The 21873-nt window shown below is 39.8% G+C and overlaps 1 protein-coding gene across 2 annotated transcripts; it reads right to left on the minus strand.

Annotated features, from left to right (window-relative positions):
• Positions 1-1102: 1102 nt before the first annotated feature.
• On the minus strand, positions 1103-20567 carry aff3 (AF4/FMR2 family, member 3). Of its 2 annotated transcripts, none has more exons than XM_020648356.3 (19): positions 20334-20567; positions 18411-18455; positions 13902-13958; positions 13012-13045; positions 12796-12853; positions 11638-11689; positions 10146-10180; positions 9799-9976; positions 5614-7578; positions 5386-5504; positions 5132-5288; positions 4939-5042; positions 4780-4843; positions 2859-2995; positions 2680-2751; positions 2467-2560; positions 2321-2370; positions 2006-2205; positions 1103-1883 (listed from the first exon to the last, which is right to left on the minus strand). In XM_020648356.3, exons 1-19 carry the CDS (start codon positions 20403-20405, stop codon positions 1762-1764), a joined length of 3615 nt encoding a protein of 1204 aa, XP_020504012.2. In that variant the 5' UTR covers positions 20406-20567; the 3' UTR covers positions 1103-1761. The 2 variants fall into 2 exon arrangements, with proteins under 2 accessions (XP_020504012.2, XP_020504013.3); XM_020648357.3 differs by lacking the exon at positions 20334-20567 and adding an exon at positions 18825-19006.
• Between the last annotated feature and the right edge of the window lie 1306 nt (positions 20568-21873).

Raw genomic sequence — 21873 nt, forward strand, 5'->3', positions numbered from 1 at the left:
CACAATATTTATGACCTAGATTAGAATTAAGCATAGCTGCATGCTGGTCCCGTACATGGTAAAATGGAAGAAGAGGGCACATTTTAAGGCAGTGTTACCTTTTGATAACAAGGTGCTTTTATTTATCTCAAATTGAAACGTTTTTGTTTATTTTTTTTTTTTAATTTGTTTTAACTTTTTAGAGTTGAATTAGCACAATGGAGGATTAGGGCCATGTTTTTTTTTAAATTTCGAAATTATTCTTGTAAATTTCGAAATTATTCTTGTAAATTTACGAGATTAAAGTCGTAAATTTACAAGAATAAAGTCGTAAATTTACGAGTTTTAAATCTCGTAAATTTACGACTTTAATCTTGAAATTTAAAAAAAAAATGTTTTAAGATGGCCCTAATCCTCCGTCGTAAATTAGGTTTAGACAACACCTGGTTATGTTTAGGAATTTAAGATAATTTGGACCAAACTAGTTGGTCAATGTTTTATTTTGCTCTTTCGTTGGTTGGTGACATTACATTAGTCAGCCCAGCACGCACTGTTACTTAGCTTACTGCGAAAAGCCTACTTTTATTTTCGGTAAGTAGATCAATTTTAATGCCTGTTTTTGCCAGCCAAAACAAAGCATCTATGTTAATTTGTCAGTAAATGTGAATTTTGGAGATATTTAGAAGCTAGCAGTTGCATTAGCTGCTAACTTTTCGTTTGCTAACCCCTGCTCCTCTCTTGAGGTTTCACCCACTCGTTCAAATATGGCAACGTCTGGCTCCAGAAAGAAAGAAATAATGGTAGGCTACATCCGATAAAGCCAAATATGATGCTACATTAATACGTTTTCAAATCCCATGACTCTCCTTTTGAGCGTTGTCCAGAAATAATGCTACACAAAATATAGCAAAAGTCACACAATGAAGGAACATCTTTGATAACACACTTTCAAGGCTTCCAAATCACTATTCACATCTTGTAAAAATAATGTCATGAAGTTAGATTTTTGACTAATGATTTGCTTATTATAATCTATAGGCTACATGTAAAATATTATGGCCTCTTTCAAGTTTGTAGACCATTTAAAAATGCATATTTCTGAAACCAACACAAGAGTCAAACATCATGAGGAACATCTTCAACTTCATTATTTACTCAATTTAAGAATCCCACACTCAAACAGGGACAAAAATAGATTTAGCAAAAACAGAGGCCTTGAATGTTGGCGACTACACTCACCAACGTTATTATTTTTTTCTTTAAAAAAAAAAAACAATAATCCAACAAATATTGCACAGTAAAAAAACACATAAATGGAAATTATGAAATATTTAGAAAATAAAAGAGTCATCATATTCTGAAAATAATGCAGAAAAATGTCCTATAAGGAGATTTTGGTATGATGGATGTGTCCTCTCCAGCGGTGGACCAAGAGAAACAGTCTGCTGGTAAAAAATAATCCTAAAGTATAAAAGTCCTTCACACATGAAATTGCGCAAAGGTACATAAGTCTTGTTTTTTGTCACTATTGGACGTTTGGCAAATTAAATTGAATCCAAAGCACACGCAACAGATTAACCCTATGATAAGGAAGAAGGTGCATGTGGATGGTGAGCACCCAACCTAAGATGACTTGAGCTCCTTTTCATCCAAGTCCATTTCACATAGGCAGCCCAGTAGGTATCAGGACCAGCCTGTCAGCTGCACAGAGATCCAGAGTTTTATCTTTTCCAAATAAGGCCTGTAGATCCAGTGGGCAAGTTAGATTAAATCCTGTCCTTGTTAGTTCAGTTTGGCACTGATGCGGATCCACTGAAGAGCCTGTCTTGTGTATTGGACTGCATGAGCAATGCTACTGTGAAGAGTCAATGGCCCAGACAATGTGTTCAAGTAGTTGAAGAATTCTGCAAAAGAAAAAGAAGACAGTAACCATAAAACCGTAGTTTTCATGATTGTCCAAACACATAACGTGAAGGTCGTTCTCAAGTAAAACAAAAATAATTTCTTCTATGTCGCATGTGCATACCCTTATTCTCCTTTGCAAGGTTGTCTGCCACTTCCCAGTACTCATAGCTGTACAAGACACAGTTGGTAATGTTCAGATGATTTGCTGCCATCTGGTGGATACGCTGGGGAATGCTTATATGAGAGGGGAAGTTGCCTCCCCCGTGTGAACCCCGTCCGAGTTGTTTTGCATTGGGGGAGAGTGGGGGCCCTCCTGTGCCCCTGGGAGATAAAAACACAACAAAGAGTAATGGTGAAAAACAGAGGCTAAATTGCTGGAATGAATGCGAACAAATGACATCAAATACCCTGTAATATAAAGCTATAATCCACCTACTTCCCAGAGTCAATCCAATTTGGTGGTGATGAAGGCAGTTTGGGGGAACTCTGTAATGACACCATAAAGAAAAGGCTTAAAGTCATTCAAACCTGAATATGAAAAAAAAACCTTCATATAACACATCAGATATGTTTTAGATGTACCTTAAAGTAGTCCAGCAGGACTTTGGAGTATTTCAGTGCATGGTCCTTCTTTAAACGAAACATTTGCCAGTAAAGGAGGGCAAGGCATCGGAAACTGTGTACACACCAACGGATGTCAGAGGGACTCAAGACAGACCACAAAATCATGCTCAAAATTCAGGTTCTTCAGCCCGATGACAGATGTGGCATAAACAGCGGAGATGAGATACGTACCACAGAACCGCCAGCTGTTTGTCTTCCTGTCTTGCCCCAGGGCCAGAGTGACTCTTCAGCCTCATTGCGTACCTTAAGACACATGTCTGTTAACAATTGAACTGCAGTTCAAATACATGCGTACCTGTGTCTGTGAGAAATTCCTTTTTGTATTTTGTTTGCATGATGTAGTTATTCACCTAATAAGCTCAACAGTCTCAGAGTACATGGTATAAGGAGACTTTGCCTCAAGTGGCCCTTCCTCCATCGCCTTTCCACATTCCATAAAGGAAAGAGCAGCCTCAATGTAATTCACAGCCTTCCCCAGCTTGTCCACCTGAGGAGAAAATAATCCAACATTGGTAAAATAGGAGTAGACAAAATAAATGCATTTATATTTGAGTCTCTTTTAAGTGACTAAAAACAGGCAAGAATCAACTAAAATCAAGCTCAATGTTTTGCATTCCTTTAGAGATTTATCCAGTAATTGTTAAGTCTGGCTTAGCATACAAGTAAACAAATGCAAAAAAAACTTGGTCTTGGTTAGATCAGATTGTGGGTGGCACTAGAAATATGAGGTTTACAATTTGGTATCTTTTTTCGATTGGGTGGGTGGTTGATGTTTAGTCCCTGTGATTGGTGCAGGACAACAGACTGTATGCACTTGACCGTTGTGATCTCTGTGCAAGTAATTTAACTGCTGCATTACATTTTCTGTTTTTCTCTTTTGTTAATACTTTGATTCTGTCAAACTACACATAGCATTGGTATTAAGGCGTACCAAGGCATTATAGCGTTGTATAGTGGACTCTGTTACTTCGCCCATCACTTCAGCGCTGTTCTTTTTTAAGTCATGTGATGCAACAGGAGGCCCCCGTTTGACCAACTGGGATAAACTCCTGCTGTGATGTGCAGGAGTGAACAACTAGATCAGGAGGACTTTAGGGTTAGTCCTCTGTGACCCACAATTAGATGACAGCTACAGAAATGATGTTCTGAATTGTTTAAATGCTATAGAACCACATCGCTTGAACGACTCACCTATTGCTTAGACAACTACTAGGGCTCATCCCATTCAAGAAATTGTTTTTTATCTATTTTTGCAAATTCAGGCAAAAACTAGAAGCGTTGAAGTGGTTGGGTTCACCAGGTTTGAATCTCTAGATTCTGTGGTCAGGAATGGGATTTTATTCGCCCTTTTTTCCCCGGGAAGTATGGTCAACAATTCGTGTCATCATTCGTAATGACTTGAAGTTGAAGAGCCCAGCACCTTCATAATAAAAAGTCTCCAATAAGAGACTTCAAGGCACAATGTATCCATGAATACAAACTGATAAAGTTGTTTTTAAGTCCTCTTTTAATGTACTGCACTTTCTGTTTTTAATGTAAGTTGTGTTTATTGTTCGAGCCTTGTCAAAGGAGAATTTCTGTCTCTGTTGGGGCAGACAATAAAGTATATCTATCTATCTATCATTTCCTTGCTGGCAGTTGAAATCGAGTCGCTGGTGTGTGATGCATGGAAGTTTTTAGCCTCTAACCTGTAGCACTGCACTGTGTGGTAACGTCATAGCTCCAGGGATCTGCAGTGAAGCATTTAGCTTCAACATCTATCAACTGATAAGTGTTTTCAAACGGTCTCGAAGAAGACATGCAAAACATTTTTTAGAAACAATCCAGTGATGGCTAACTGTACCACTGTACTCAAGTGTTCTGTCGCTTTTAAACCATCCCCAGAAAGGGTCTCGTGTCTTTGCAATGCTGCCTACAAAGTTAACCACTTCATTTGATTTCATCTGAGTTCTTTGTTTAACTTGCTGTTAAACCAACATCCTTCGAAACATTAGCTGTGCAGATGTTGCTTAGCCGTAGAAGTTGTTGGTGTAACATCCAAACTTGCTTAGCCTTTGTTGTTAGCATCCTCCATGCTATCTTGGCACCGCCTAGAAAACGCACAGGCCAACTGGTGCACTGATGACAGTGGCGTAACACGTGTGGCGCATGTGTTTTTGTCGTGAACAGAATAGCATAGAACTGAGTTGTACGGATAGCCCTTGAGGGTCAATCCCATGGATCAGCCCGTTGTCACATTACCAAATCTTCAATCAAAGATGAAGGACTCACCATCGCGTCTGCACGGTGCTTCATCCTTTTAGCTTCATGTAAGTAGTACTCAGCATGGTGTGGGCTGAGAAGATGGATAAAAAACAAGTAAGTCACAACACTCAGGCTAGTCTATGTCGAACATTGTTGGCCATGCTATGCACTACATGGATTGCTCACGTTTCATGGTTTGGTAAGGCCCCTCTGCGTCCTGCAGTGACCCAGGACTCAGATGGTGGTTGGGGCTGCCTTGACACTTTTACAAATTCTGTCTCCAGTTTGGGCTGAGTGTACAGGTCAACAAGAGGTGAAATAAACTAATAAGGCTGCAAGCAAATTGAGTCAGAACGATCTATTATAGTACTTGCATTACCTTGACAGCAGAATCTCGATTCTTGTCTCGGTTCTTGGAGGTGTGATGCTGTTCTGATGTCTTTGTTTTAGAGGTAGGCTTGGCAGACTCTGGGCTGTCGGAGAGTGGAGACAGCGGAGACAGAGGCCTCTTGCTGTCCAAGTACTCCTCCAAATACCTGGAGGCACACAAACCAATGAACTATACACACTGGAAAAAGCACAGACACACATAATAGGAACAGTTAATGAAGTATTTTTTCCGTTATTTCTTACCCATTGTGTGTGGTCTCAGTCACAAACTCTTTCTCAGCTGTGTGAGATGAAGACTCCGTGTGGTCATTTGCATAAGGAATACTTCTCTTGCTATCTCTGCATGGAACACCATTCTCCAACTGGTCATACACAAAAACAAAAACCCATGCTTTGTACGACATCCACATATTCTGTCTGCCTTGTATTTGAGCTTAAAATGTGTTAAGCGGATTTAAACATGTTGTCTACCTTACGTTTCCTTTTGCTGTCTTTTGTCCCAGTCTCAGGGACATAAAGGTGTTTCATAGCCTCTTTCTGCTTGTCCTTGGATGATGAAGCAGTAGAGGAAGATGATGATTTTCTAACAGGCGAGCTAGTTGTGCTGTCAGGTACCCTTTTGAGAAGAGAGAGGTCTATCTGCACCACCAGATTTCTAAGTCCTCGCTGGGAGGTGGCCTTGTCACCTCGTCCAAACGGGACAAGGGTGTAGAGTTTTTGATTCCCCTCACTTTGGTTCCCTGATATGGGTCCCCTTGGATGCACCTCCTTTGGCCTGTTGTTGTCCGGTCTGCCTGGGCCTTGGTGCCCCGACTTGGACGGTCTCTTATGAGAGGTAGAGTCAGCTGGTACTTTGGTGATAGGAACCTGAGATTCAGATTCTGAATCTGAACTTGAAGAGGAGGAGTTAGAGGACGAGGAGGATGATCTATGAGGAGTTGGGGAACATGTTGGAGGTGTTGACGGCTCTTCTTGTACTTTTCTCTGCTCTTCACTTCTCCCTCCCTTTTTGGTCCTCCCCTGGTTGTGTGAGTTGTCCCGGAGGTCGTGTTGTTCTGTGCTTAAAGGTAGTCTCTGTTTGACGAGGGGCGTCTGCCATCTATTTTGCTGCTCCCTCCTCCTCCTGTTTTCCCCTCTCGCTGTCTCCTCTGTCTTCTTCTGCCTCCGTATCACTACCTCCTCCTCCTCTTCCTCCTCCTCTTCTTCAGCAGAACTCTGGATCCAGGGTCGTCTCAGTAGCTGCTCCTCCGCCAGCCTCTTGTCTTCCTTTCTCTCCTGTTTCCCTTGTTGTTTTTCTCGTTGTCTGTCCTCTTTTTTCTCTTGTTTTCTCCCCTCTGTTTGTGTTGGATGATTTCCTCTGTGTTCTACCTCCTTCTCTTTGGACTGGGGTTTCTTCTGTGGATATTTTGTGTGGTTGTCATGCACAAAAGTTTGGACAGTAGCCTCCAAAGACTTTGACCTAGGATTTAGGCTGGGGTTTGATATAGAGTTGAACCTAGGGATGGCATTAGTAGCAGCTTTAGAGGTAGATTGGGAGTGAGTGCTATGACCAGAGCTGATTACACGACTAGTGGGAACTAAGTGCTTTGCTCTTGTGGGACTTTGTTGTGTGTTAGATTGGATTGAAGGTCTAGACTTGTGGTTGGATCGACTTCTCTGGAGTTGCTCCAAATTAGATGTTTTTTTGGCTTTTGGATGCTCTGAGGTCTGTCTTGAACTTGGATTTACGTTAGGCTTGGGTTTAGATTTGTGGTTAGAGTCAGACGCTGCAGAATCCTTTGATTTGCTTTTGTGCTGGTCTTGTTGCTGTGTGGTTCTGGAATTGGCAGTGTGTTGTTGAGTTTTCTGAAGATAAGTACTTTTTGAGGGTTTGGCTTTATTGGTGCTAGTCAATGGGGCAACCCATGACCTATTTTTTGTGTTGTATGAATTGGTTGTTAGGCTTGATTGTGTTTGGATCTGACTCTGAACTTCAGGGTAGTGACGGACCTTGGAAGGAGCTGGTAGACTTGGACTTGGGCTTCGTGGGGGGTCTCGTTGTATAGGGCTAGGACTGCGGCTGGCTCTCTGGCTTCCACATGGACTGGGGCAAACACTTGGAACCGGAGAAATGATCGGGCTGTTCCTCGGGCTCGGGCTAGGACTTGGACAGGTGCTTGGGAATGGACTAGGGCTAGGGCAGAAGCTGTAGCCAGGACTCGGTAGGGGGCTGTTGTTGTTGCTGTAATTGAACTGGGGGCTGGGAATAGGGCTTTGGCTTGGGCTGTAGTCCCGATTGCTTTCCCAAGATCTGGCTGGAGATGGGGCTCTTTGGGTGCAGGGGGAGGGAAGGCGTCCTGGAATGCTCTGGGAGGGATCCTGTTCACTGCTGGCAGATTTTTTACGGGACTTGAGCCATTTATCCAACTGCCACTGGGCAGCAGGCGGGTGATCAGTCTTCAGAAGGCACAGATAAAGAGAGAAACAAATGTTATTCAGAAAGTAGATTCATTTCAAACAATATTAGCTCACAGGTGGAAGACATTGACATATACCATCGCCCTCTATTATGTGACAACTTTTAAAGAATAAAAGACTTGATTGGAGGCTTAAGAGAAATGACAAGAACATGTTTGTAGAGAACACTTTCATTGTCATAAAAACGATTATTTATTTGATCATTAAAAAATCTTAAAGACCCCATCAAACAAACTTCAAACTTATCTACACAATCTAACTGATGTGTCATGACTAAAACGGGATCGAACCAATCATAAGATAGAAGGCAGGACATAGCATTGGGATGAATTTGATTGGATCGTAGAAAAGTGGGCGTATCACAACAAACATGGCATAAAAATTAGACAAAGGTTTTTAATTAGTCGAAAAATCTGTACATGCACCTGAGTGCAGGATAAAAGACATTTAAAACATTTTACGTGAAGAGAAAATAGATAAGAAAATACTCAGAAATGAATTATTGGATTATTTTTGGCAGATAAATTCACTGGATTCAAACTGGGGAAAAGTAATTTTCATTTTAAGTAGATAGTAGAAAATTCATGCACATTAATATATATATATATATATATATATATATATATATATATATATATATATATATATAAAGTCCCCAAAGTTTAAAGAAGCAGTAAAGGAAATGCACAAGCAAAGTATACGTGCCTCAAATTGGAACTTCATTCTAACAATGTGTTTATGTACTAGTTTGGAAATAACTAAGAGTGCAGGTTCACATTAACAAGGCAGGACACATTTTTAGTTTCTGTAACTTTGCAGAACAATTATCAAAATTGCACCGCTCGCACTGCACATCACAATTAACTCACTGACTCAGCTGCTATTAAAAATAATTCACATTCCAAGTGGCAAATCTGGCTTATGACACGAGATAAAAGTTCCAACTGACATTATTATAACCGCCTTTCAATAACCTACTTTCAACATGGTCTCACAGTCCACATCTGTGCTTACAGTAGTTCAACCCCCCATCCAATTATGCCAAATGACTCATAATGTTTTCTTAGCAACTTGCATGGTAACCTCAGGAATGAGAAAAAAACAAGAGAAAAAGGAACAGCAGTTTTACACCAAATTTTCCAAAAGTCAGACGATACTCACGGCTTAATAGCAAAACTTCTTTCTAGTTCTCGCGTTGTCCACTTCTCCCTTAGCTGCCCAGGAGCTAAATTAAACCTCTAGTCACTCCTCAAGTCAAACAGTGACCCCCTCCCTCCCTCCCCACATCCCGCGCCCTGTTTCCAGTGAAGACACTGCATCTCTTGTACCGTCTCGGCTGCCCTCTCTCCCTCCTTCTTTTTTTTTCTGTCCCTCCCTCTTTCTCTCACTACCTGGAACTCTGGGTCTGCTGCTTCCACAACTCCAACCCCCAACTCTTCCTTGGGAGACATTTAAACAGTCCACGTAAATGAAAAACACATGGTGTGTACACCCCTACCCCCCCCCCCCCCCCTTCTCCTACCTTCTCTCTCTCTCACTATAGGGGCCCAATGTAGTATATGTTTAGAAATACACTTCACTATTTTGTACAGGGCCTTCCATTCATAAAAGAGGAGCAGGTTTCCCTTTCATTCCCTACATAGCACACTTCTCCAAACAACCCCCACAACAACGTCCCACATCTCCAAAAGCTCTTTGTCACTTCAGATCTAAATCGCCCATTCTGAGATAATTAACAAATTGTCAACAAACTACATGCACTTTTATTTTGAAAGAGAAAGGTTGCTCTAGTTGTAGATGTCCACATGAACTCGAGACCTGATGACTTCCATGTCCTGAGGGCTTTCCTCTTTAAGACTGGGCCTGTTGACATGACACCCAGGCACTAATTCCCAAAGCAACCTCTGCACCCTCCACCCCCCCGTCATCCTCGTCTTCAACTCACATGCATTCCTTATTCCTCTGCCCCCCCCCTCCCCCCCACCCCCACGCATACACCCCGCACTCACACACACACACACCTGCCGTCAACTGCCTCGAGGCCACTGCCTCCTTAAGAGAATTCACCCAAAGAAAAAAATGAAAAAAAACTGGGACCAAGAAAGAAGAAGGAGAGAAAGAGAGAGAGAGAGAGAGAGAGAGAGAGAGAGAGAGAGAGAGAGGACGAGGAGTTGGGTTCTTCTCATGTTTGATCAGTACCTTCTTCTTGCAATCGCTTTCCGGCGACGCGGGACCCGGTTGAACTTCTGGGCTTCGGCCGGGGCTCCAGGAGTGAAGACTGCTGCTGGCTGACTCGGCGCTAGACTCTGAGCCTGATGAGTCCGAGCTGGAATGTCTCACCCGCCTGCCATGTGTGTGCGCTCGCTGTGCTGACAGACTGTCAGTCAACACACACACAAACATCAGAGAGGGGTCAGCGTACGCCAATGGGAGCACCCACACACACACACGCACACACGCAGGCAGAAGGACAATTCACACTCATGTTTACAGACAGTTAAGCTTATATGCACGACATGCCGATATAAATATTTGTAATCGAGTACCTGTGTCCATCCCAGGAAGCTGACTCATGAGTTGCCTTCAGGGACACAAAACAGACAAATTATTCACAGCAGTAACAACTTGTAAAACTGGATGTCTTACCTCAGCTGCTTGACATGTTAAATATTATGAGCAAATGCCGAACAGTTTCTTAGGCCCAACAGTTGCCAAACTGTGCATGGGCGTGTGCTGCGACATTAAACACTACCAGAAAAACAGGCCTCATCAGCAGGAGCTGCCAAAAGACTCCCATGATCATTGTTTTGGTTTCTTTCTCTTTACACTGTGACACAGCCTTCTTAGACTCTCACTTACAATCTTTCTGCCTCCTGAAACATGCATAGCGTAAACACATGTCAAACTTGTGTGAAAGGTAGTAAACCAGTTTTTATTTCTTTGTCTAGTCAAACATCTGGCCCATTTTTCATACGATTAGAGGCACTTCTGTTTTCAAAAGCATGTATCCCCCTTTTACAACATTATAAGTAATAATAATAATAACTTTATTTATATAGCACCTTTTAAAAACACAGGTTTACAAAGTGCTTTGACAAACTAAACCAAACACAGAAGAACATAAACAACAGCAAGAACATAACAAATGCAAAATACTCAAAATAATTAAATACAATTCAACAGAAAAGAACCCAAAAAGTGCACGATACCCAACAGACATATATAATCCGACCATCACATGTTTTAGTTTGAAATAAACATGCTTTGTCTGTTTAAAAAATAAAATGTTGCTTTAGGACTGTTTTCTGACCCAGGACCAGCAGAAACTCAAGACTGCTATACAGACTCGTACACATTGTGTGCTGTCTCTTCAGTCGATTTGATGTTCTCGTAACTCAAGTTGCTGCTATACTTTCCATCCACAGAGCAGAGGAACTACAGGCAAACATTTGAGCCTTTTTTTTGATTATTTAGAATAATTTTGGGAGCATTTTGCTTGAATTGATAGGACAGTAAGCTAGAATGGGACAGTAAGATAGGACAGTTTGCTTAAATTGATAGGACAGTAAAGAGTGGGAGAGCAAACGTTTGTTGTGTTTACAAATACAATGCTTGTAAGGTTCATTCTGCATACTTTGAATGTACCGGTAGTTACACCTTCAGTCTACTAGGGGGCGCAGTGAGACCCAGTGCATAGAGGATAGGTGAGACAATCAAGGTAAAAGAAAGAAGAATAGATGTATGCAGGACTGAGTGTGACACACATGCAGATACAAGCAGTGAATAAACAACCGTAACTTTTGGTCGTCTCCCTTGCCTGACTCACCAACATAACAACGTTTAGGGTCTAACCGAAACTGGGACTGAATCTCTGCAAATGGGCACAAGCTCTAACCGTTTGGCTAAACAGGCACTTCAATAAGCAACTTGTTTCATACTTGCAGGTTTGCAGGAAACATTGGACAATACTGAAATTATAACTTCGCTTTTATCTTAATTGGATTCAGGTTGTAGGGAGAGATGCAGCGTGTTACCTACCCTGTGAGTGTCCTCATCATCACTGCTCAGCTTCAGGTCATCAGCAAGCATCCTGTAAGCAAAGACAAACATTTAGAGCGGCACACACTGTTGACTGGCTGTCATAAAGTCACACTAATGTATATTTTTTCTCTCCCAGTTCTGATTATGTTTCCTCAACTCAAAGGTGCCAGTCTGTTCACCGATATTATATCTGTAAACAACACTGGATGTGTCTGGAACTCTTGTCTTTTTTAATTTTATTGAGGAAGAAACTTTAACTTTGGATAGATTGTTTTTTTTTTTCCCTTAGAATTATTATTTTTTTATTTATTTTTATTAGGTGTAATAAAGTGACAAACTGGTGATATATACATAACAAATGAGGCACAGACAAGGTCAGGACAACGACTCCAAAATACAGTAAAAAATAAAATAAAACAAATAAAACAAATTGAATTTGAACATAATAAATTCAAATTAAACACAAAAAAAAATAGTCCTTTTCAGAAGTTAGTTTTCATTCAGGTTTCCTTAATAAGGCTTCTGAAAGTGTGAGAGTATCAAACCAGCAGACTTTAACAGTTAGTCTACAATTCAGATGTAAAGAGCGTGCTTTATTTAAACCTTCAAACATAAATTATAAATACTGCCTGTCGTGAATTTTTTTCCTTCTTTATGTATTCACTAAGTTGCACAGAGTGCTCAAAAATTATTTAAAAAAAAAGATTGTTTCCAAATGTTTTAGAACTGTTACCCATCATAAAACTGCCATGTTACATAACAAAGGCTGTGTGATAACACTGAACACACGGTTTGCCTACAACACCGAACATGTGTTTCACACTAAAAAGAGGAAATAAAGAAGCAACACACAGCAGCACGTCGTTCTCCACACAGACAGCTTGCAAGAATGTTATCTGACATTCGACCTGACCTGCATTATGTAGACTGAAGACTGTGCTGACTGACCCTAATGGTCTGCTTCCTTTTTCGTTCTCTATCTTTAATTCTTATCCCTGTTGTTTATGTTCATGGTATAAATCTAATTTTTGTTTTAAAAACTTCTGAAATGAACACTTAAACCATGTGTGTCTATATATTGAATTGTCTGTGCCGCAGCAGCAGGTCAGGTCAGATGACCTTTTGGTGGATCATGTTTCCTCGTGTCTCACTTACGATTTGTGAGGTGCAACATGAGGGTGACGGGTCATTTGCAGCTGAACATCCCCCCTACCTTACAGAGAGAGAGAGAGAGAGAGAGAGAGAGAGAGGGAGAGAGGGAGAGAGAGAGGGAGGTCACTGGGATGAAAAGCAGCCAACAAACCATATAGTAATAATCTACTGGGAATTATTGCACATCTTGATAAAATGTATTAGTCAGTAAATACATACTTTGCCTTTGTTGTGTCGTTGGTAGTTTTGCTTCCTTGGAGGGAAAATGAGAACAAAAAAAGTGATTTTGTGCAGCAAAGAGGATTCTCAGCAGAGTTTGAACAACAATATATTTTAGAACAAAAGACAGATCCAAACAAATGCAGCTGATCCAGAGATACCCAGCCAATTACTGCCACCTGCTTTACTCACAATGCAACTAAACAACCTACAGTTCTGTCAGAAAGTTGCTACAGTAATGCTGAAATAATCCAGTGTAGCCTACAGTTTCTTTATTCAAACTTAAGGAGCATGCTGCAGACTTCTTATGAACTTTACCACATTCTAACTCCACACCTCATGGTTTTTTAAACTTGTAGTTTCAGGCCGAACTTAATAAATAATTCAAAAAATAACTTATTTCCTCCTCAAGACATGTTAACACTTAAATATGTGACATTGGTGGGATTCCCCATGTATTGATCAAATTAAACACACACACGACACTGCATGGATGTATTAGTTGAACTGGCCTACGGGTCAAATGCTTGGGGTTCGAGGGGCCATTAGAACACAAGCTTCTGCTATAAGTTTTTTTTTTTTTTTTTTTGCATGTATTGTTGAAAAGTCAGAGAACCACCAAATAAATGACCACAAAGAGATGCAAAAAAAAACCAATATGACACACAAAAACAAATAAATGCATTTTTTTAAACACACACAAATGACTAAAAACAGAAACAAAAAGACTACAAAAAATGGGTAACTGCCTATAAATGACACAACTGTGAGACGTTCTAAGATATGAGAGAGGGTTGCCCAAAGGCCCATTTTTCTACAAGTCACCCATGCAATACAAACAAACACACACACAAACACACACACACACACACACACACACACACAAATACCTTAGGGTTGTAGAGGATTCTTTGGGCCTGCTGGGGCGGCCAGGACTGAGTCATGTCCTGTGACAAAGAAGCAGGGGTCAGAGGTAAATTGTGAGATGTCACTGTGATTTATGAAGCTCACATACAGACGGTCCAGGCATCCTAAATCTATCTCTAGAGTAGTGTTCTTTATATTTCTTTGATTTAGAGGTAACTTATCTCTCAATTATCTATCACATGTCCACACATATAACGCAGATAGCTCCATTTGGTGGTCACTGTAACTCACCACCAGGGGGAGCGTGACTGGTTGGAAGACATCTGTGAATATTGTTTTTTCTTTATAAGTTTTCCAGGTGTATTTTTTCCCAGTATAACAACTATTGCATATTCAGATGATTTTTGTCTTTCTATTATTTATTTGTTTATCTGTGTTCCCTCAGTTGCTCACAAGAACAATATCGTACAGTGACTGACCTGGTGCATGCAGAAGCAGCTCAATTTGTTTTGTTTATTAGCCAAATACATACTTCAAGGCATAAATAACTTTTTGAAATACATGATTTTGTACAGACAAAAAGGCTTAAGTGTCATTAGAACACAGCTCAGAATGTCTTGGCTCTTCAATGGCAAGAATCGTGCAGGTGTGCAATCAGTGAACCAAATAACAAGGCAGCCAATCAAAACATGTGTTGCTTAAGGCGGCCCCAGGGAAATGAACGTAACAGACGTCAGGTGGTTCAGGTCACAACAAGTAATCATCAGCACCCTGTGCAACAGTTAAAATCACATTAAAGCAATAGCCCACTGAAGTTTGCATTATGTGGAGGAAATTGCTAATCAATTTGCAGAATTTAATTGTAAAAAAAAAAAAAAAATTCTGCAGGAACTTGTATGGGTCAAACTAATTGGACCATCGCAAAACAACCCTTTCAGCTGCAGGAAACACTAATACTGAATCTGCACAGTCATCTTGAAAATCTACAGGTTCTCCCATAAGTTGAATCCTATGGGTCACTGATTATGCTAAACTAAGTATACACACACAGTGAAGCATAAAAACCTGCAAAGGTCGATGGTATTTTATCAATAGTTGGCACGACAGCAAGATGATACTTAACATAACAGATAACAGTGTAATTATATTATGTGAAAAATATGTGTGCAATAACCTCAGGTGCAATAACAAGACAAGAAAACATATTTATATTTTCATTTCATTGTACAGTGTTCCCCTTTGACATTTTCTTTTATTATATCTGTACTGTCCTGTACCTGTGCAAATGGCAATAAACATCTATTCTATTCTATTCTACTTTTTTAGTGGCGATAACTTTTTTGCATACCTATTCTTTGTAAAAATCCACAATATTCAAGTATTCAAAGTATTCTCAAAAAATAAAGATTGCCATCTCCCATTAAGGCTGTCTAGTAGAACGGGGATTTCATAAATCAAATTGTGATTACTGTTATGGAAGAGGTTTGAATGCTGTTGCTTCTGAATTAACAAAAGAGATGTTAAATTCTCATGATTCATAACAAATTACAGGAAACTAAAGAGTCATTTTAAATACACATTGTTGAGGCTCACAGCTGTGACAATGCTTCCCACCATCAGGAGCGATATAAGATTGTAATACATGATTATACACTCAGACTTTCCTGAAAAAGTACCCCATTCCTCATTTGTTCTCTCCACACATTCCTCAAGACGAAACCAGTTACAGAGAGCGATCTCTGCACATATAGTACATCGTCTCAACTCCTGCTCTGATTATAATCTCTGCTGATTAGATTTGCCTGCAGTCACACTCAGACAAACCGGGCCTCATGGATGCTGACAAAGTGGCCTGATTTTGTACCATTCATTTACCATGATCATGATCTGGTAACGTTTCTACGTTGTACTGTAGAAACAAAGGGGCTAAGTTTATAATGCACACGTGTGGGACGATCACCGGGTGTGGGACGACTCAGCGATACTTTAATGCTGAAACCGTGAGCAATCCAAGACGGGGTGGTATGAGCTGTTGATTGACGACACCAACATATCCATGCACTAAATGTTAATGCTAGATCAAGTAGCCTGTTAGCATAACTGAGCTTAAAAACTCTGGGAGAAAAAAAAATCAATACATTTTCACCTAATTTGTGATCCTCATTAAAAATAAATAACATTTCATGTTTTGAAGTGAGTTTTAATCTTCTTTTTAACTGAATCTGAAGCTACAGCTAGCCAGTTAATGTAGCCCAGCGGAGCAACAGTGACTCTGCCTGGCTAGCAGAAAAAGCCTGATAAAAACCCCAAATGAAATATAGTACTGGAACACTTTATAAACAAAATATAACATGTTATTTGGTTCATTTTCCTTTTATATTCTCTAATTTGAAGTCCCAGAAAGTCTAGCCTGTTAGTGTAGCTTAGCTAAGCAGACGCTGCAGGAGGCTAACCACCAAGCATTTAATGTTTTACAATTCAGTTAAGGTACAGAGTTGAGAAGTTTAAATATGTTCATTTTCGATTTAAACACAATAGCAGGAATTTAGTTAACTTAAAAAAAGGCCATGCTAGCTCTGCCACATTACAAGTTTAAATGCTAAGCTAAGCTAACGAGCTGGGAAGCTGAAGCTGTACTTGTGCCATACAAACAGCACAGTGGCATAAGTCCCCTCGTTAAACTCCCTGCAAGAAAGTAAATAAGAGTATTTCCCAAAAACAACCTTTTGAAAGGCTGTCAGCTAGAAATAATGCTCCTAGTTTTTTACAGACATTCATGAGTGGACACATTTTTATGAACCTGGCGGCTGGCTCTAAAGCTTTTCTCTTCCTTTTCTACCTGCTTCTCTTCCCACCCTCCACAGTAAGCCCTGGAGGGTTTAAGTGTTTCCTCTCCCTGCTCATCCTCTCACTTCATCATCTCTCCTCCCCCGGTCACCAAGGACACAGCACCAGCCCTCACCGCTTTCCTACTCCAACAACAACAAGGTCTCCCAGGTGGAGCATCGTGTGTTGCTATCTCCTCCGACCCTTTGCCCAACACATGTGTCTCTGTGTTTCTGTTTATGTCCGCTCTTCCTACCTGGAACAGTGTCCTTCCCTGTAGGAAGGACACAGGAAGCAGTAATCATCTAAAACCTTTTATATAAACTCTAAGGTCCTAAACAAGATACGCTTTAAAAATCAGTGACCAAAATGTCTACTTTTCAGTTTTTTAATTAATTTTAAACGGATGATCCTCTGATGAAAAAATGAAATATCTGCTCTGATGTCATCTATGATTCCAGGGAATCAGTATCTTTTTTTTTTCCGTTTCATAGAGTAACATAAAAGTATTAAGAAAAATAATAAATTAGAATAAATTAAAGAAGCCCTATGTCTCAAGTGTTGATGTTAACCTTATGCAGCAATCTGCCACAGATATCGTATCCAGTATAACCCTTTTCAAAAAGCTTAATAATGAAAACATTATTATTATTTTTTTCTTATTATTAGTATTATTTTTTATTTTCTAAATCTTAATTTAATTATCTTTTCTCTTTTCGTACCTTTTCTTTGGATTTTTATCTATTTTTATTTAATTTCATGTTGTATGTATTCTTGTATGTTTAAAAAATTATATATAAAAATGTGCCAGGATGAACAAAATATGTGATGAAATAAGACAACTTGTAATGAACTTAAACAGCCTGCAATAAAGTATTGAATATTAATAATAATGAAAACAGATGTGACCAAATTTTGTATTGTTTATAAAGTCGTAAAATAACTTTTAATGAGGAATACATTTTTTTTTGTTGCAAAAGTTATATACTGCAATCATAACTATCGCTTTTCATCTATGATATAATTTCTGCTCCCAGTTTGTTGTCAGTCTAAACAATTACATAATAACTATTTGAGGATGTCATGAAATAGCTAGAGATCATGTAGTTGTTGTTTTCAATAATTGATTTAACCACGTTTGTTCACTTATGTCACATCATTATGCACTCTGTGAGTAGTTACACACATTAAGATTTTTTCTCATAGTCCACTGCACAGCTCCTACATTGCACCTTCTGTACATTTTGTGTTTTTTATTTTATTTTTTTACATTTTTAAATTCTATTTTATATATTGTAATAGCTTCTTATTCTGTATCATTTAAGTTGTTGTTAGTTCTGCTTTATTTCCTTGTTAACTGTTTAGCACCAATACACCAAGTCACATTCCTTCTATGTGTAAATGTACTTGGCAATAAACCCAGATTCTGATTCTGATTCTGATTAAAAAGTTCAGTAGCTAATGCAAACAGTTTGCCAACTTCCCTCCGCCCTCTGATGTTTCATTCTGTTTTGTGTTACCTGTGTTTGCCTGTGGGAAAGCCAACCAAATGAAACAGATCTAAATAAATGTGGGTTGAATTTGGACATTTTAGGAACATTTGGGATGTTAGCATGAAACCCAACAATCTAAATAACATAGTTTGGAAAATGTCGCCATTGTTATTAAAAACCACAATCGAAAGAAAAACAAAAGTCAATTCTTACCTCTAGAATTTCTTTGGCACAGCTGTTGTGTTGCCTTCTTGTTACCTGTGCCAACACACATGAGAGGAGAAGGTAAATGAGGAGAAAGTCACAGGAAGTAAAGTCTGAAACATAATCAGGAGGGAGTCTGTAATACTTCAGAAACACATTAAAAATCCAGTCACCAGCTAGACGTGCACATGGAGAAAGAGATAAAGTACAAAAACAATATTTGAGCATCTGAATGCCACAAAGTGCAGTATGTGTCATCTGAAAATCAGATGCAGTAGATGCTTAACAGTCTTACCCAGTCTCAAAGATTGACTCATTCCTTATTTTCAGCAGTCCTTAGTCATGATATGACCTTCGATCTTTCATTTCCAAAAATAAAAGTAAATACACACATAAGCAATGCAAACACACTTAAAGACTCACCTTCTGCATTCTGCTTTCCCGCCTTTTCTGTCGTTCAAAAAACAGCATAACAATGTACTTTAAAGCCTCACAGTCTCACACACGGTGATTGTGTGACGGTTGAAGCTTCATGATGACTCACATATTTGAATTCACAGCTGCAGATGATCAGACGGATGTGGACTTTGTTGCAGGCAACTTTCTGTTTCTATTCATATTAGGCAACATCTCTCTCTCTCTGTCTCCCCCTCCCCCCCCCCCCCCCCCCCTTTACCCCTTTTCACATTTCAGTTCACAATTCAAATAAACCTCTCTGATATGAGAGCAAAGAACAGTGTTGCTCAAGCATTATGATAAAGAACCCACTGTTTACAGTACTTTCACTTCTCATTCTGTGTTGTGGCTGTAGGTGTTGATGGGAGTGTGTTTCAAGTTTTGTGTGAAAACAGACAATCCTGCCAAGGCTGTAATAAAAAGTGCTGTTCCCCATTTTCTTGTTTTTCTTTTTTGTTTAACTTTCCTATCAATTTGAATCCCTATTCATTTACATTTGGACTTCATGCTGAATACTTGTACATACTTGCAAAAATGTCATTTCCTGTACACACTATTTCATTTTCATGTTGGTGGTGCTTTACTTCCAGCTCCCCACTCTGTCTAATGTGCCATCTGTGCAGCACCAGTATGCACAGTTGAAAATGTGTTCAGCGTGGATGCTCGTGCATGTGTGTGAAACTGACTCTTTTTTGCTTGCATGACTCACTAAGGTCAGAGTCTGAGTGGATGGACCCAGAGCCTGCGGATGGAAAACAATGTGTGTGAGAACTGTCTGATTACCAAAGCCACAAGGCAAGTAAGTTATGAGGCCATAGGCAGGCACCACATGAAAAACATAAACACAGACAGACAGTATTTTCTGTTTCTCTCCCTGTGGCGATTTATAACCCCAAATCAGGCCAGCTTTTCTTTGAATTACACTACCGGCCCATTAGAGTGGATATTATCATGAGCAATGTGTTTCACACATCCATAGCCTCTAGCAGCACTAGCTACAGCTCTGTTGCAATACCCTGATGAATGAAATCCCCAGGGACAAAAACAAAACCACAACCCATCAAAACACCTGCATCAAGCCTCATACAAGCCATACCCTACTAACCACCTGTTACATTCTTAAAGTATCAGCAATTACTGAAGTTATGCCCCTATTTTGGATTCCATTCATTCCAATTCATCTGTGCAGAGTGCCATTCACATCTGATTTTTTTTTTTCTGCAAACCAAAAAAACAAAAAAACAGTAAATGCATGTCTCTGTTGGAATTATTCCCTTATTTTTTAGTTCAGGATTCACGCAAAAGAAGAGTAATCTGCAGTTACTCAAGGTGTGATTTGTGAATGTAAACATGCAATAGGCCTAATGTTGTGCAAGATTCAAACTGTCAGTGACTTGTCTATAAAGCTTACAACATGCACAGATGATCTCAAGTGTTTATTCTATTCTAAAAGTAGGATAGCATGCAACCTCTTACCTGAGAATACGCGCATTTGAGTAGAAAACAGACAATGGAAAGTTTCCCTTTGCCAACGAGGACAGTTGGCATGGTTCCGAGATAGTCAGTGCTCTCCTCCGGCGTCCATTCCAGTGAAGACGGTGGATGCTGTCCCTGTTTGTTGCCTCCTGCAGCCCCGGTGGCTCCTCTTCACTCGTGGTACCACCGATATGCAGCTGCCCGGAAAGTCAGTGTGAGTGTCTGTGAGAGAGAGAGAGTGTGTGTGTGTGTGTGTGTGTGTGTGTGTGTGTGTGTGTGTGTCACTGAGGGAGACAGAGGACGATGTGGGCGGTCCGGCAACGTCATCGATGACACGCATCTCACGTAGGGAGATCACGACTCAGAGTGACCCTGTGGATGTTCAACACCGGGAGATGTTTTATTTAGCCTCTTCGTAGAGGCGAAACAAGGAGGTCAGAACATTGAAGTAATAACTTTGGTGATTTGGTATAGGCATAAGTATTTAAGACTCCCTGTCCAACCAGCAGGGGCGAAGCTATGATTTAAAGGGACTGCAGAGTGGTTGGGTTTTTTTGTTCAATTGGGGGACACCAACAAACAAACATGCTTGATATAACCCAAACAATTATTCTACATTGAAGAGACTTCCGAAACATATAAGAATGAAATGACGTGCACCTCCTCAAAAAACATTTCCCGCTGTTGAAAGAAGAAACGGCACAGTGCGATTGGAGAGTATGAATTAGAGCAGTAAACATAGAAAGAGGTTTTAAGTCTTAACTCATGTTGTTGTTGTTGTTTTGTGAGCGAGAAATAGGCCTAACCTTATTTGGGCAGGTGGCCATTGAAGTAACGCCCTAAATAACCCTAATTGACCCTTTAAAAAAAAAAAAATTAAATGGGAACATATTTTGCAAAAAATAAACATCATAATGTATTAAAGAAGTAATTGAGACCATTCATATAAAAGGGAAATATTTACTCAGTTCATGAGCAGAAGCATTTTGCCATAAACTTCTACAGGCTACAATTGGACTCAATAGTGCTAGTGGAGAGTTGCCATGATAAAAAAAATATATATAGGCATAGCTTTAAAGGCTTTATATGTGATTTTTCACATTTAAATATAATATAAATCAAGTATATCCTCTGAAAATAACTCTGTGAGTCATGACTGTCTACAATGGGTGTAACACCCGAGTCCCACTGTCTGTGATGTTTTCAGAGTTTTCAGAGTCCTATCTTCACTTTGTTTACATCGTTGGGACGGCCGGCTGACTCCTCCCCTCGTGTATAAAAGTTGTTTAATTGAGGGACTAGAGAAAAGAAGAATAACATACTGTACTCACTGCTTAACTGTGTTTCTAGATCACGCTCATTTCAGGTAAATTTACATGCAGTGTGAAGATACCAGCATAATAAAGATCGCTAGCATTAGCATGCTAACACAACAATGCAGCGCGAGTTGTTTTGGTTTCATGCTGGTGCTCAAGGGCGACATCTACTGGATCAAAAAATCACATATAAAGCCTTTAAGGCATTTTAACTTTAGCTGTGT

This window comes from Labrus bergylta, chromosome 13 (genome assembly GCF_963930695.1).
Source record: "Labrus bergylta chromosome 13, fLabBer1.1, whole genome shotgun sequence".
NCBI classification, from domain to species: Eukaryota; Metazoa; Chordata; class Actinopteri; order Labriformes; family Labridae; genus Labrus; species Labrus bergylta.